The 17576-nt window shown below is 42.2% G+C and overlaps 1 protein-coding gene across 1 annotated transcript in view; it reads left to right on the top strand.

The window, feature by feature from the left end:
- Nucleotides 1-17576, top strand: part of LOC101519324 (cytochrome P450 20A1) — a 72693-nt gene that overhangs the window by 7542 nt on the left and 47575 nt on the right. The window contains exons 2-3 of the mRNA XM_004576926.3: nt 8808-8857; nt 10783-10949. Of these exons, the coding sequence (XP_004576983.2) occupies nt 8808-8857; nt 10783-10949 (217 nt within the window). The remainder of the gene's footprint in view (nt 1-8807; nt 8858-10782; nt 10950-17576) is intronic.

Genomic DNA, 17576 nt, shown 5'->3' on the forward strand with positions numbered 1-17576 from the left:
TTTTCGAATTCTGAATGTAGGCCAGTCTCACTGGAGTTAGGTGGTACCTCAAGGTGGTTTTCATTTGTATCTCTCTGATGGCTAGAGAGCCTGAGCATCTTTTCATATATTTATTAGCTATTTGTATCTGTTCTTTTGAGAAACATCTGTTCATTTCCTTTGCCCATTTTTTTTAAAGATTTATTTATTTTATTACAAAGTCAGATATACAGAGAAGAGGAGAGACAGAGAGGAAGATCTTCCATCTGATGATTCACTCCCCAAGTGAGCCGCAACGGGCCGGTGCGCGCCAATCCGATGCCAGGAACCTGGAACCTCTTCCGGGTCTCCCACGCGGGTGCAGTGTCCCAATGCATTGGGCCGTCCTCTCCTGCTTTCCCAGGCCACAAGCAGGGAGCTGGATGGGAAGTGGAGCTGCCGGGATTAGAACCGGTGCCCATATGGGATCCCGGGGCTTTCAAGGCAAGGACTTTAGCCGCTAGGCCATGCCGCCGGGCCCTCCTTTGCCCATTTTGCTACAGGGTTTATTTTTTCACTATCCTTGGGTTTTTGAAGCTCTTTGTAGATCCTAGATATTAGTCCCCTGTCACTTGTGTAGAATGCAAAATTTTTTTCCCATTCTGTAGGTTGTTTCTTCACTTTTTTAATTGTTTCTTTTGCTGTACAGAAACTTTTTAGTTTGATATAGTCCCATTTGTTCATTTTGGATTTGATCGCCGTTGCTTTAGGCGTCTTTTCTAAAAAGTCTTTCCCTGTTCCTATATCTTGGAGTGTGCTTCCTATGTTTTCCTTTAGTAGTTTAATGGTTTCTGGGTGTAGATTTAAGTCCTTGAGCCAATTAGAGCTGATCTTTGTATAGTGCGACAGGTACGGGTCCTGCTTCTTTATTCTGCAAGCTGTTATCCAGTTGTCCCAACAGCTTTTATTGAATAGACCAGGTTTTTTTACCTGGATTGTTTTCTGTTTTCTTGTCAAAGATTAGTTGACTATACATGTGTGGATCCCCTTCTGGTGTTTCTATTCTGTTCCACTGATCTTCTTCTCTGTTTCTGTACCAGTACCAGACTGTTTTGATAACCACTGCTCTATAGTATGTCTTGAGGTCTGGAATTGTGATTCCTCCGGTTTGATTTCTATTTTTCAAGACAGCTTTAGCTATTCGTGGTCTTTTGTGGTTCCAGATGAACTTCTGTATCATCTTTTCTATTTCTGAGAAGAATATTGCTGGGAGTTTGATTGGGATTGCGTTGAATCTATATATTGCTTTCGGTAATATGGCCATTTTGATGATGTTGGTCCTGCCAATCCAAGAGCATGGTAAGGTTCTCCATTTTTCAAGATCTTCTTCTATTTCTTTTTTAAATGATTTATAGTTTTCATCATAGAGGTCTTTCACATCTTTAGTTAACTTAATTCCTAGGTATTTAAGATTCCTTTCCTCTATTTTAAAGGGAACTGTACTTACAATTTCTTCCTCAGTGGCGGAATTATTTGTATACACGAATGCCATTGATTTGTGTTTATTAATTTTGTATCCTGCTACTTTGCCAAAGTCTCTTATGAGTTCCAATAGTCTTTTGACTGAGTCTTTTGGTTCTCTTATATAGAGAATCATGTCATCTGCGAACAGCGATAATTTTAATTCTTCATTTCCAATTTGTATTCCTTTAATTGCTTTTTCTTGTCTAATAGCTCTAGCAAGAACTTCCAAAACTATATTGAAGAGTAGCGGTGAGAGTGGACATCCCTGTCTAGTTCCAGATTTTAACGGGAAGGCTTCTAGTCTTTCCCCATTTAGTATGATATTGGCATTGGGTTTATCATAAATTGCTTTGATTATGTTGTAGAATGTTCCTTCTATGCCTATCTTATTTAGGGTTTTTAACATGAAGTGGTGTTGGATTTTATCAAATGCCTTCTCTGCATCTATTGAGAGGATCATATGGTTTTTATGAGTCAACTTGTTGATGTGATGTATCACATTTATTGTTTTGCGAATGTTGAACCATCCTTGCATACCTGGGATGAATCCCACCTGGTCCGGGTGAATAATCTGCCTAATGTATTGTTGGATCCTGTTGGCTAATATTTTATTGAAGATCTTTGCATCTATGTTCATCAAGGATATTGGTCTGTAGTTCTCTTTTTCTGTTGTTTCTCTCTCTGGCTTTGGTATTAAAGTGATATTAGCTTCATAGAACGAGTTTGGAAGAATTGCCTCTTTTTCTATTGTTTGAAAAAGCTTGTGTAAGATTGGGGTTAGTTCTTCCTTAAACGTTTGGTAGAATTCAGCAGTGAAGCCATCCGGTCCCGGGCTTTTCTTGGTTGGGAGGGCTTTAATTGTTGATTCAATCTCAGTGCATGTTATTGTGCTGTTTAGATTGCTAATTGCTTCTTGATTCAATTTTGGTGGATTGTATAAGTTCAAAAATCTGTCCATTTCCTCTAGGTTTTCTAATTTGTTCGCATATAGTTGCTTATAGTAGTTCCTGATGATTCTTTGTATTTCTAAGGTATCTGTTGTTACATCTCCATTCTCATTTCTGATACTATTAATGTGTATTTTCTCTCTCCTTTTTTTAATTAGTCGAGCTAGTGGGGAGTCTATTTTGTTGATTTTCTCAAAGAACCAACTCTTTGATTGATTAATCTTGTATATAGTCCTCTTGGTCTCTATTTGGTTTATTTCCTCCCTTATTTTGATGATTTCTTTTTTCCTACTAGTCTTAGGGTTGCTTTGTTGTTGTTTTTCTAGTTCCTTCAACTGTAAGATTAGCTGATTTACTTGGTGCTTTTCTTGTTTCTTGAGATAAGCATTAACTGAAATAAACTTTCCTCTCAGCACCGCCTTGATTGTATCCCATACGTTCTGATAAGTTGTGCTGATGCCTTCATTTGTTTCAAGCAATTTTTTAATTTCCCCTTTGATTTCCTCTCTAACCCATTGCTCATTTAGTAATATATTGTTCAGCCTCCATATGTTTGTAGGCCTTCCTTGGTGTTTCGAATTCTTGGTCTCAAGCTTCACTCCTTGGTGGTCTGAGAACGTGCATGATATGATTTCCACTTTTTTAAATTTGCTAAGGCTTGATTTATGGCCTATGATATGATCAATTCTGGAGAAAGTTCCATGTGCTGATGAAAAAAACGTGTATTCTCTGTCAGTAGGATGAAAGGTTCGGTAGATGTCAACTAAGTCCATTTGCTCTAGAGTTTGAATGAGTTCTATTGTTTCTTTGCTGAGTTTCTGGTTTTTTGATCTACCCATTTGTGTTAATGGGGTATTAAGGTCCCCCACTATGATCGTATTGGAGTCTATTTCTCCCTTTAATCCCGTTAATATTTGTTTCACGTAACTAGATGCTTTGGCATTTGGAGCATAAACATTTATTATGCTGATCTCTTCTTGCTGGATGCATCCTTTGCTTTTCCTAGTATTTGTAATGGATAACATAACTATAGGATAAAATTATTATGCATTGTGATTTTCATTGTAATAAGTTAAAGGCAGATTGTACAAACTTCTGCCTAGGTATGATTTTGCAATATTTAGTACAAAATATGAAATTTTTCAATTAATATAATCGATCCATATTCTTTTAGGGATACATACTCCAAAAGGAGAAAACAAGAGAAATAAAGTAAGATTGCACTAAGATTTTCCTAGCACTGCTTTTAATAATAAAGCAAGTAACCCAGATGTATTACATCAATAGAGTAGGAAAATTATTAAGTAATTCTGATGAAATGTCTAAATAAGTACAATTTTACTTATGTATAAATTAATGTTAAATAGAGAAAAGACAGAATATCAAAGATGAAACTCTGTTTAGTAATAGTCAAAATCATTAATAAAATTTACTACTGGTTCTGAAATTGAGCAATTTAGATTTTATGATTGCTGTAAAATTAAAAAAATAAACAACAACACTGTCTTAAAACCCCAGCAAATATAAAGTAATAGAAATTAAAATTCCTTAACATTGTTGCAGTTTATTCCTTAGATGTTGCATTTTAGCAGTTTGCTATAAATCCAGATACCATAATGAGCATTCAGTGCTGGTAACAGATACTTTTCTAAAGCAAAAGATGAACATAATTGTCTCAGTTGGTTTGGGCTGCTACAACGAAAATAACAAATGGAGCTGCTTTTAAATATAAATTTGTTTCTTCCCATTCTGTGGGCTAGGCACTGAGTGTCTGAAGAGGGCACACTTCCTGGCTCATGGATGGCATCTTCTTGCATGGTGGAAGGAGCAAACAAGTTCCTTTCTGCCCATTATAATACCCCATTCAGATGGACTGTTCCCTAATGACGTAATCATGCAGAAGTTCCACCTATTCATCCCATCAATAAAGGATTAAATCTTGATGTGAATTTTTGGGAACATAGAAATACTGTATTAGCAAATTGAAAAGAGTTTAATTTGGGGGGGATGAAGCTGTTATAAACTTTGACACCGAATTTTTTTTTTTTTGCAGTCTGACCAAGTTGAGGTACAAATATAGAATCAGAACAAAGATGTGCTTGATATGTACTAGTTGTAGAATGAATATTAAATTCAAACACCTTAATGTAATTGACATAGAAGAATATTAAGACAGATTTTTTCCATGTAAAGGACTCATGTTTAAAAATATTTTAATATAGAAATAATCCCTTAAAGTCAATTAAATTAGAAATCTGTTGTAATCTATTGTTTAAACTGTCATGACATTGCCCTGGTACAACACATCTGCTCCGCTGGGTGTTTGCAGAGCTGCACCCTACACTGGTATACTCAGGTTCCCTTCCTGCTTGCAACTCCTTGCTAAAGCAGTCTCTTGGAGGTGGTCATTACTCAGGTAATGGGTTTTTAGCACTCACATGGAAGTCTTGGGCTGTGTTCCTGGCTCCTGATTTCTCTCTAGCCCGATCTCAGCTTTTACAAATGTTTGTGGAGTGAGCCAACAATTGAGAATGCTCTCTGTGTCTCAAAACTTAAAAATACTTCTGATTTAAGGCAAACATGTGGTATTTAACCTTTTGTGATTGGCTCATTTCCCTTAGCATTATGGTTTCCAGTTTGGCCCATTTGGCCACAAAGAACTGCATTTTGTTTTTTTTAATAGCTGAGTAGTATTCCATGGAGTAGATGAACCATAGCTTTCTTATCCAATCCTCTGTTGATGGGCATTTTGGTTGCTTCCATGTTTTTGCAATTACTGATTGTGCTGCTATGAGCATAGGAGTGCATGTTGGTTTCTCATAAAACAATTGTTCTGGATATATTCCTAGGAGTGCTATTGCTGGATCATACGGTATGTTGAATTTGAGTTGTTTGAATATTCTCCATACTGATTTCCATAGAGGCTGTACCAGCCTGCAGCCCCACCAGCAGTGGAGTAGGGATCCCTTTTCCCCGCAACCTCGCCAACAAGTGTTGTTGGTGCTTTTATTCATGTGGGCCAGTCTTACTGGCGTTAGGTGGTACCTCATTGATGTTTTAATTTGGATTTCCCTTATTGCCAGGGAACTTGAGCATTTTTTCATATGTTTATTTGCCATTTGGGTTTGTTCCTTTGTGAAGTGTTTGCCCATTTCCCGTGCCCATTTCTTGAGTGGCTTGTTTGTTTTGACATTTTGGTTGTTTTGTAGCTCTTTGTATATTCTGGAGATCAGCCCTCTAAGATGATATGATGTTATGTATAGCATGTTATGTTTTGAATGTTATATTGTTGTGTATAAACTAAATTGATGTATAGGTGAGGTGGTCACAGAAGGTGGCTGGGAACTCGCATTTACTTTCTTTTTTTTTTATTTTTATTTATTTATTTATTTTTTATTATTGTATTGTTGTTGACAATCTTTACATAGTTAATTACAGTTAAAGGAACAAGAAAAAAAAAAAAAGAAAAAAAGGAAAAAAAAGGTTCAGGGGGATAGGAAAGTGGGCAATGCCATTATGTCCATATTGTTTCCATCCTGCATCTGAGGTAAAGGGGGACATTGAGGGAGAAGCCCCACCCGGTTTCCCGCCCACCCCAAGTCCCGGATGTGGGGCATGCTCCGAGATATGTGCCCAAGTGGTGTTAATAGTTCTCTAGTTATGAATCGCTGCCCGTTTCGCTCGATGAGGTCGTCCACTGATTGATATGGTCCATCATAAAGTCTCCGTTTGCCCCATAATTTGCTGCCAACATATAGCTGAGATGAATGACTGTCCCGTTCTGTCTTCTGTCTTTTCTTGGTTAGAGTTCTGAGTCCAGCAGTTCGATTGGGGAGATCTCCAAAGATACTTTGAGGTATTCCCAGATTAGTTTTTTGTATGTTCTAGCAAGCACAGGGCCCGGCACAGTCCATCACCCCGATCAGCTGGTGGTTGCAACTGCTGGGTTGGTTCTGTTTTCAGTCCCGAGTTGCACTGGAACCAATGGGTGTTGCAGTCCAGTCTGGTTCGGCCCTTACATCAACCAGTGGGAGCTGCAGCCTAGTCGGGGCGACCCACATTAACCCCCGCCAAGCCCGCCCCCCACCCTGGTTTGCCAGTATGTGTAGCAGAAGACCCGTCTGTACCCATCCCATTTGGCTCTGGTACCCGTCAATGGGTATTAAAGCTTAGTTCTATCTAATCAACTCAACCATCCAGCCCTCACAGATGTTGTTGAGTGCCTCTCTATCTAGCCATCCCAGCCCCCGTCCTAGTTTTCATGCCCTCCTACGGGAATAGTGATTCAGGAAGGGGGAACCCACTTTTCCCTCCCAGGTCTCTCTGTCCCGGTTTATGCACTCTTTGGGTGGTCCTGATTTGACTCGACAGAATTAGTCCCCAGTGCCAGCTTCTGCCAGCTGATGCTGCGGCCCTGATCTAGTCCACATGCAGCGCACAGGTGTTATAGCCTTGCTTAGTCGTGTCTGTCTCTATCCCAGCCAACACTCTCCAGTGGGAGTAGCTGACCGGCGAGGGGACCAGCCCCTTAATCCCCCCGCCAGCTCTGCCCCTTCCTTCCTGGATTTCACGTGTGCTGGATGGGTGCTGCATTCACATCCAGTACAGGCAACCACGCCCTGGCATTCCATAATGTGTACTGGTTTTGTCGCAACCAAACCCGGCCCATCCCACACTCTGGTCTGGCGATCAGATTTGCCAGTGGTTGACATGAACTGATTCAGCCTGATCTGCTCCTGACCCATGCTGAATGCATGCCAGTGGGAAACTTTCCATGGCCTATTCTGGGCTGTTTCCTATCATGCTTCTTGCGCTTACCTGCAGGGACTGTGTCCTGCCAGAGGAGTTGCCCAGGCTCCTCCATCAGAACCCCTCCCAACGCCAGATTTTGCGCTTGCCAGGGGGTTCTTGAGCCAGCCCTACTCAGTTCACCTCCTGTCCTAACAGGAACAGTGGTTTTTCCTGGCTGGCTTTCACCCCATTCTGGTTCCTGTTGTTGGATGTTTCAGCCCGGCCATGGCTCATCCATACCCACATACAGCTCACACATGGTTCAGAAGAGGAATGAGACCCAGCCTAGTCAGTCCCACATCAACCCTGGTTCTCCACAACACCAGATGGTATTGGGATCTGAACCGGCCTGGTGCATCCAATCCCAGCCCACACTAGTGCCTCCGGTGACTGCAACTGTTTCCTAGATAGAACACAGCCCCCATTCCAGCACATACACTCCTTGGTGGGAGCCTCATCCCAGTTGTGGTGTCCCCTTACCTCCCAGTTTGGGCCTGTTCCTAGCTGTGAATCACGCACCTGCCCGTGGTTGCTCTGAGGACCATTAGGTGCAAGCCTCAAGTTCATTTGGGATTCCCTAATTGCCAGCATTCTGTTTCCTCCACTTTGATTGAAGGGATCCCCAAAGAGACTTTGAGGTGTTCAGAGATCAGGTTACTAGCAAGCACAGTGTTTCACGCCCCCAGCACTGTGGGTTCAGGAGGGAGCCTCCCAGGAAGCAGGTCAATGAACCAAAAATCAAAAACTCTGGCCGGGCGGCCAGCAGGCGGAGCCTGGCGCCAAATGGCGCACTGGCCGCCCTGGAGCAGCTCCCCACGTGTACGTGGTAGCTACTGTGTGTTCCCAGGCTTGAGGCGTGGCCATCCCAAGGCCCCCTGGCAGGCAGTGGGGTAGCTGCCTGCCGGAGGTTCAAGTCCTTGGGCCCCAGTCCCACCCTTCCTGGCTCCTCCCCCCAGCTCAAGCATCATGGCGAGCAGTAGGGGAGGCCCAGACTCGCTACACAGACCCCCGGGACTCACCCAGAAAAGGGGTAGCCATCGAGGTTCCGGCAAATCTGGGAGCAGCTCCCCACGTGTACGTGGTAGCTACTGTGTGTTCCCAGGCTTGAGGCGTGGCCATCCCAAGGCCCCCTGGCAGGCCGCATTTACTTTCAACATGTTGGTTACTCATTACTATGTCAATTAATTCCATAATGATGTAAATTTTTGCTGATGGTATGATGGAGCTTTCAATTGACTGGGATAATACTCTGCTAGCTCTGTCTTCAGACCAGAGAGGGTATACCTAAGAAGACGTTGAACTTGACTGGACAATAAGATGCTGGACTCTATGTTTGGTGTATGCTTGCAATGGGGGAATCTCAACTGAACTTGAGCTGTGGTTATGCAACAAGGTGGAGGAATCCACCATGGTGGGAGGGTTTGGGGAGGGGTGGGAGAACCCAAGTATCTATGTAACTGTGTCACATAATACAATGTAATTAATGAAGTTAAATAATAAAAAAAAAAAAAGTTAAAAAAAATACTTCTGATTTAAAGGATATATGACATTTCATTATGCTAAACTACTTTTATATTTTTCCTTAAGGCTTCCAGACAAGCTGCAGGAATTCCAGGGCTTACTCCAACTGCAGAAAAGTGAGTCATTGTTTACAGTTTTTTAAATCAAGTAAAGACATTTTTGCTATCAAAACTAGTAGGGACCAACATTGTAGTGCACAAGTTGGCCTCATTGGTATCCCATACCAGAGTGCTGGTTCATGTCCTAGCTGCTCTCCTTTGATCTGGTGTCCTGTTACTACACCAGGGAAGGAAGTAGATGATGACTCAGGTTCTTGGTGCCCCTGCCATCCGTTTGATGGAGTTCCTGGCTCTGGCTGCTGAGGCCATTTGGGGAGAGAACCAGCATTTGAAAGCTGTCTCTCTTACTTTCTCTTGCTTGCTCTCTAGCACTTTTCTAATAGATAAATATTTTAAGAAATAACGACTTAACTGAAACAAAAGTTTTTGTTTTGAAGAACACCACCATATTTTTAGATTACATATCTTATTTAATTTATTTATTCTCAGTTTATTTCTGGCATACTGCCTAACTTTTCTTAATTTTTAATAAGATCTATTTGATTACTTGAAAGACAGAATTGGGCCCGGTGCCGTGGCCTAGCAGCTAAAGTCCTCGCCTTAAACGCGCCCCGGGATCCCATATGGGCACCGGTTCTAGTCCCGGCAGCTTCACTTCCCATCCAGTTCCCTGCTTGTGGCCTGGGAAAGCAGTCGAGGATGGCCCAATGCTTTGGGACCCTGCACCCGCGTGGGAGACCTGGAAGAGGTTCCTGGTTCCTGGCTTCGGGTCGGTGCAGCACCAGCCGTTGCAGCCACTTGGGGAGTGAATCATCGGACGGAAGATCTTCCTCTCTGTCTCTCCTCCTCTCTGTATATCTGACTTTGTAATAAAAATAAATAGATCTTTAAAAAAAAAAAGAAAGAATTATACAGAGACAGAGAGAGGGAAATATTCCATCTACTGGGTCACTGCCTAAATGGCTGTAGCAGCTGGGAATGTCCAGGCTGAAACTAGGAACCTGGAACCCCATTTGGATATCCATGGGGGTGATGGTGGCCCAGGTGGTTCAGCCATCTTTTACTGCCTTCCCAGGTGCACTAGCAGGGAGCTAGATCACAGGTAGAAAGGGCAGGACTCAAACTTGTGTTCACATTGGATGCCAGAATTAAAGATGTGTGTTAATCACTGCACTACAGTGATGGCCCTTTCCTAAACATTTTAAGAACAGAGAAGGGAGGGATTTATAAGTCCAACCTTTGATTGTTTTCATTTTTTGTTTCCCTTGGAGAGTGAGAATTAAAAACAAAATTAAGATGAAAGAAAAGAAGACAAAAGTAGCTGTAACTGATTGGGGATTTTCCTTGGCCTGTGATTACGTTTATTGCTATCTCAGAATTAGTTGGGTAGTTCCTGTATGTGAGTCAGATGTAGTTTGTGTAGCTTTGTGTAGCGTTGTGATTTCTCAAAATGTCAGACAAACCCAGGTTGGGCATATGACACAGTGATTAAGCCATCATTTGGGATATTTGTATCCCATGACTGAATACGTAAGTTTGACTCCTGGCTCCACTTTGGATTCTAGATTCCTGTTAACTTGTACCCTGTGAAAGTAGAGGTGATGGCTCAAGTGATTGTGTCCCTGCTGCAACATGGGAGACCTGGATTGAGTTCCTGACCCCCTGGGCTTGGGCTGGCTCAGCCAACGCCAAATGATATTATGGGCATTTGGGGAGCAAAGAAATACAGAAGATCCCCATCTCGGTCTGTCACTGTTTTTCAGAATTGAAATTAAATAAATAAAAATATCAGACATATCGTATGTAAATACGACCCTACAACATAGTGAGAAGGCATATGTAGTTGAATTTTGGATTTTGCCGTAAGTCGAGTTTCTCAACCATTTTGCTCATCATTAAGACTGTTAATTCAGAGTAAGCCATTGATTTTTCAGTTTTTCTAATTTGTGTTAATAATTTGTCAAATGTATATCTTTTATCAGAGATGGTAACCTCCCAGATATTGTGAACAGTGGAAGTTTGCATGAGTTCCTGGTTAATTTGCATGAGAGGTTTGGGCCTGTGGTTTCTTTCTGGTTTGGCAGTCGGCTTGTGGTCAGTTTGGGCACCGTGGATGTGCTAAAGCAGCACATCAACCCCAACAAGACATGTAAGTCTCATCTTCTTTTTACTGTTCTGACCCCTCTTTCTGCAAAATACAATAAATAAGGAATTGTACATTGTTCAGTACATGTTCTTTTTTGTTGTTCAATATGTTACTACTAGGCATGTGCTAATGTATTTTTTATTTATTACCTCAATTAAGACATTATAAAATAATTATATGTTTAATATATAGGTATATAAATAAAATCCCAGTGTAAATTCCAACAGGGCTCTTTTGGGAACCTGAAAACATAGTTTCCCGATGTGTTTGGAGAAGTAAATAAATATATGTAAACTTCAAGAAAAATCTAGGAGAGATACTACTGAGGCAGATTCTTTTAAAAATATTTATTATTTATTTGAAATGCAGAGTTTCAGAGAGGGAGAGAAATAGAGAAAGAGATATTCCATCTGCTAGTTCATTTCGCAAATGGTTGCAGTGACCAGAGTTGAGGCAGTCTGAAGCCAGGAGCCACGAGATTCTTCTGGCTCTCCCACATGGGAACACAGCGGTCATCTTGCACTTGCATATTCAGTTGTATTACCAGGGAGCTGAATCAGAACTGTTGTACCGGAGACTTTAACTGGCATCCAGATGCGCACTATGCCACAAAACCAACCCTGTTTGGGATATGTTTGTAATAACAGCTCAGACATTATATATGTTATATAGCTGGATTAATTTTAAGTCTTATACTATGATAGGACTAGAGAGATTGATGAAATGGAATAGATTGTTTAGCTGACAAATCAAGGATATATATAAAAGATAGTGTTTTGTGACAAAGAATAAAGGTGTAATTAATATTTTTGGGAAAATAGATTTTTGGAATAATAAATCTCAATACCTGCCTTATTCTTTATATCAAAATAAATTGCAAATGAGTAAAATAACAAATAATTAAAACATGTTCAATTATTATTATTGTAATTATTTTGGCTAGAGGTCATGTAGATAAACCCTTTCCTGCAGTGACCTAAGATTTAGAAGCCATATAACCCAAGATGGCAAAATCTATCTATGGAAAAATAGAAATTTTAGTGTAATTTAAAAACAGCTTGATAAAGGGTGAGTAGAAATGTTGGCCACCTGTTACTAACAGAATATTTAATAATTGTTGTGGGGCAGTGATATGGTGTAGCAGCTAAGCCTCCACCTGTGGCAGCAGCGTCCTATACTGACATCGATTCGTGCCTATGCTGTTCTAGTTCTAGTTCAGCTTCCTGCTAATGTGCCTGGGAAAGCAGAGGAGAATGGCCCAAAGCCGTGGAACCCTGCAGCCACTTGGCAGATCTGGAAGAAGCTCCTGGTTCTTGGCTTTGGATCAGCTCAGCTGTGCTCGCTGTGGCCACTTGGGGAGTAATCAGGGAAATGAAGATCTCTCTGTAACTCTGCCTTTCAAATTAAGAAAATAAACTTTAAAAATATACTTGATTGGGCCCTGCACCGTGGCCTAGCAGCTAAAGTCCTCGCCTTGGGCGCACCAGGATCCCATATGGGTGCCGGTTCTGGTCCCAGCAGCTCCACTTCCCATCCAGCTCCCTGCTTGTGGCCTGGGAAAGCAGTCAGGGACGGCCCAAAGCTTTGGGACTCTGCATCCGTATGGGAGACCTGGAGGAGGTTCCTGGTTCCTGGCTTTGGATTGGCGCGCACCAGCCATTGCAGCCACTTGGGGAGTGAATCATCGGACGGAAGATCTTCCTCTCTGTCTCTCCTCCTCTCTGTGTATCTGACTTTGTAGTGAAAATAAATAAATCTTATAAAAAAATTTTAAAAATTAAAAATTAAAAAAAATATTTGATTGCTATACTTCTGTAAATAAAGAAACCATGAAAACGGAGAAACAGGAAGGCCATTTGCTCCCTGTACATCTAAGTATAGGTATAGTAACCTTAAAAAGTAATAAGGAAAATAATGCCCTTATAGAAAATAATGGAGAAACAGTGTAATTAAGAAATGAGAAATATAGATTGCTAGTAAGCAAATGAAAAGATTGCTGCCTCAAAAGATTGCTGCCTCATTAATATCAGTTGGATACAAATAGAAATGAGATTTTTATGTGTAACTAGAAGAGGTAAAAATTATTGCAAAATTGATTGATGATAAGAGATTATGGAAACATGGAGTATAAATGTCATACAAAATTTACATAGACAATTTTGATAAGGACTTCACTTAGTAATAACATCTTAAGGAATGTATCTGTACGTTGATAATCACATAAGTGAGAAAAGTTAAACAACTTAAAGGTGTATCAATTGTTGAATAAAATACTTTTAAGCCTTAAGGATCCAATTTTTTAATGTATGAAGTACATAAAATACATAAGAATTACTTGTAGCAATATAAAATTGCAGTCATTTTATGTTAGCACTATTCTAAGCCCTATGCAAATATTAACTTACTTAATCCGCATAGCAACTGTAGATATTATGTATCTTGATTTTGCAAAAGAAAGCTGAGGTCTAGACAGGGTAGTGCAAGTTATTGCACAGGGTCACAACTGAATAGCAAAGGAACTGGTGGGTCAAGATGATGCTAATCATGATGACCTAACTTTGCCCAATTAGAAAAGATGGCGTTGTTACGGAGTACAGTAAACCAGATGTGGGCTTTGCTGCTTTGACGTTTCTAGACTAGAGGTGGAGAGCAAGCGAAGAGTGTAAACATTATTTAAATGATTGTACAAAGGCAGACCAGAGTGCTCTGAAACAAGTAGTTCTTTGTGAACTATGACAGATTTCTTTCCCTTGTGTCTCTTTTTATAAATTAAGAATGCAAATTATTTCTATAATGTTAAAATGTACTTCTGTGTTGTGAGATTTAGAATAAATTTTTCTTTGTATTTTTCTGTTTTAGAATTGTTTACAGTGGTATGTGTATGAGAGAGAGAGAGTGAGTGAAAGAAAGTGAAAGAGAACAATAAAGCTATAAAAGAAATGTTTTTTAAAAATGACAGAGAGGGCCCTGCAGTGGCCTAGCAGCTAAAGTCCTCGCCTTAAATGCCCCGGGATCCCATATCGGCGCCGGTTCTAATCCCTGCAGCTCCACTTCCCATCCAGCTCCCTGCTTGTAGCCTGGGAAAGCAGTTGAGGACGGCCCAATGCTTTAGGATTCTGCACCCATGTGGGAGACCCGGAAGAGGTTCCAGGTTCCCGGCTTCGGATCGGCACAGCACCAGCCATTGCGGCCACTTGGGGAGTGAAACATCGGATGGAGGATCTTCCTCTCTGTCTCTCCTCCTCTGTGTATATCTGACTTTGTAATAAAAACAAATAAATCTAAATTTAAAAAAAAATTGGCAGAGAAATGAAATTAAAAGATAAGGTTATTTTTAAAAAAATAACAGAGAGGTGGAACAGTTGGAACACAAACCAGTGCTGATGTGAGATGTTGGCTCAGTTGGTTAATCCTCTGCCAACATCTCACGTCAGCACTGGTTTGTGTTCCAACTGTTCCACTTCCCATCCAGCTCTCTATTTGTGGCCTGGGAAAGCAGTGGAGGACAGCCCAAAGCCTTGGAGGCTTCTGGCTTCAGATTTGCTAAGTTATGGCTGTTGTGGGCATTTAGGGAGTGAACCAGTAAATGGAAGAACTTTCTCACTGTCTTTCCTCTATGTACATCTGCCTTTCCAATAAAAATAAATAAATATTTTGACAAAAAAAGAGAAGGAAATGTTGAACTTAACTCATTTCAGTTGTATCATCTGACAACACATGAACTTATCCATTTTAATGGCTTTAAAATCAGTGAGATGGGCCTCTTTTTTTTTTCTTTATAAGCATTTATTTATTTTTGTTTGAAAGACAGAATTACATGGATAGGGGAGATACAGAGGGAGATCCTTCATCCACTGGATCACTCTCCAAATGGCTGTTTTAGTGGAGCAGGGCCAGTCCACAGCCAGGAGCCATGAGCTTCTGCTGGGTCTCCTTTATGGGTGCAGGGCCCCAGACTTGGGCATCCTCTTTCCCAGGCCATGCGGCTTTCCCAGGCCATGAGTCCATCAGCATGGAGTTAGTTTGAAAGTGTATCAGCTAGGAGTGGCTCAACCCCCGGGCAGCCATGCGGCCCAGAGGGCTCAGGTCCCCCGCCACGATTCCAGCCTAGCTTACCACCACGTACGTACGTACATGGGGTGAGCGGCCCTTGGGTAGCCAGTGCGCCATTTGGCGCCAGGCTGTGCCTGCTGGCCGCCCGGCCAGGAAGTTCTGGAATTTGGTTTCTTTGATATGCTACATGAGTCGCTCCATGCTGAACCCACAGTACTCTGAGAATGTGTATTAGTCCTTAAGATTCTCAATGGCACTTACTCTTCCTCTGAAGAACCTGTAGTCACTTTATAGTGCAGATTGCCAACACCAGTTCATTCAAAAGGCAAAATTCCGGGCTTGTCCAGCAGGATACCCCATTACGTGATAGGATGAGGGATCAGCAGAGGGGTCACAGAAGGCAGGACAATGACATTGACTGGCATTCGAGAACCATACTCGAGGCTAGAATGTGTCAGGTATGCGTGGACCAATCCCCTGGAAACTCTGACCCCACTGGACGGTTAAGAAGGGCCGGTGAAGTCTATGCAGGAGGCATGACAGTCTATGGGGCACGCTGGGCTGACCCAGAGCAACCTCTGGCATACTTAACACTGGCTGGGAACAGGCCTGGTTGGAGAGCTTGGGGGAGGCCTTGGCTGGGTGGAGCTTACCACTAAGGGGCGCAGGAACTGGAAGGGGGCTGAGTTCTGGTCGGGTCACAGTTGTAATCCCTTGACACAAACATGGATTCGGACTTGACGCACCATGCCGAGTTAGACCACAACACAGTTTGGTGCTCTGCAGGACCAGGATAGATGTGGGACTGGCTCAGCTAGGTTTCAACCCCAACTGAGCCATATATGAGATATATGTGGGTATGGACGAGCCGTGGCTGGGCTGAAACTCTCAACAGCAGGAACCAGAATGGATTGAAGAGCGGTGCTGGCCAAAGGACCTGCTGGTATGCGTGAAGCCTGACACCAGGAAGGGGTCAGATGGAGGAATCTGAACAGTTCCTCTGACAGGACACTGACCCTACAGATAAACGCAGGAAGCATGGAGGTAAACAACCCAGAAGAGACTTTGGAAAGTGACCCACTGGCATATACTTGGCTCGGGTTGGGGGCAGACCAGGCTGAGTCAGTTCACGTCATCCACTGGCATGCCCGAGCGCTGGAACTGTGTGGGGGTCTGGCCAGGTTTGGTTGCGATAAAAAAACAGTACAAAACACAAAATGCCAAGGCGAAATGGCCTGTGCCAGTAGGGAATGCAGCACCCAACCAGCACACCTCCCACTGGTTTAGGTGAGGGACGAGTGTGTGATGGGCAGAGCCGGGGAGAGCTGCAATACTCATTGGTTCCAATGGAGGTTGGGGCTCAGAATAGATCCAACCCAGGGGTTACAACCACCAGCTGATTGGAGTGATGGACTGTGGCGGGCACTGTGCTTACTAGTAGTACATGTAGGAGCCTGGACTGGGAACGCCTCAAAGTTTCTTTGGGGATTCCCCTGAACAAAATGGAGGAATCAAAACATTAACCAAGAAAAGATGGAAGATGGAGTAGATCAATCAACCACCTCAGCTATATGCTTGCAGCGGAAAACTGGACAAGGGGAAACTCTAAGATGGACTATGTCAATCAGTGGACTCTGCACCAGCCTCATCGTACCTGGACTGTTGCTGATGATATGTTGGAGCTTCTAATTGATTGAGGTGATGCTCTGCTGGCTCTGCCTTCAAACCTGAGAGGGCCTCCCTAAGAGGCCGTTGAACTTGACTGGACAGTGGGATGCTGGACTCGGTATGGTGTGAGCTTGTAATTAGGGAATCCCAACGGAATCTGAGCTGTGGCTATGCATCATGGTGAAGGAATTCACCATGGGGGAAAGGGGGAGAATCCCAGTACCTATGAAATTGTGTCATGTAATACAATGTAATTAATAAATAAAAAATTTAAAAAAAGAAAGTGTATCAGCTAGGACCTGAACTGGAGCCCATATCTGATGCTTGTATTGCAGATGAAGGCGTAACATGATGCACCATGATGCCTGCTTTCTTTTTCTTCCTTTTTTTCCCCCTTGAATTCAGAGATATTACAGTTTGTGAGTTTGTGTCTCAATGCAAATATGAATGATTTAACAGGGACATTCTCAAGGTATTGCATTCTTACGGGTTTGCTTGACTTCATATCTTTAAATTTATTTTAAATTTCAAGTCCATTACCTTAACCACTTGGGCACGACTACCTGCTAAATTTAATTTAAATGTAATGTTGTTTACATAGTTGAGGGGAATGGATGCCCATTTGGATATCCAATTAGTATGGGAAGGCTCAAGGTATGGAGGAAGGTGTGTGAGACCAATGTCTTAATTTTTTTTTACCTGTGTCTGCAGAGGGAGAAGGGAAGGGGGTCTCTCCTTGCTTTCAAACTACATTGGCACCTGGGGATAGGGGACGGTCCTTTGATGGCAACCTAGAGACCTTGATGTGGAGAAGAGTGTTCCAAGGGTGTGGTTTTGATAGTTCTGAGACATCTTTGGCTTCATTGCACCAGGGCTGAGAAAATTACCAAGATCTATTGGCTGTCCAGG

Source organism: Ochotona princeps, chromosome 5 (assembly GCF_030435755.1).
Source record: "Ochotona princeps isolate mOchPri1 chromosome 5, mOchPri1.hap1, whole genome shotgun sequence".
In the NCBI taxonomy this organism is placed as follows: Eukaryota; Metazoa; Chordata; class Mammalia; order Lagomorpha; family Ochotonidae; genus Ochotona; species Ochotona princeps.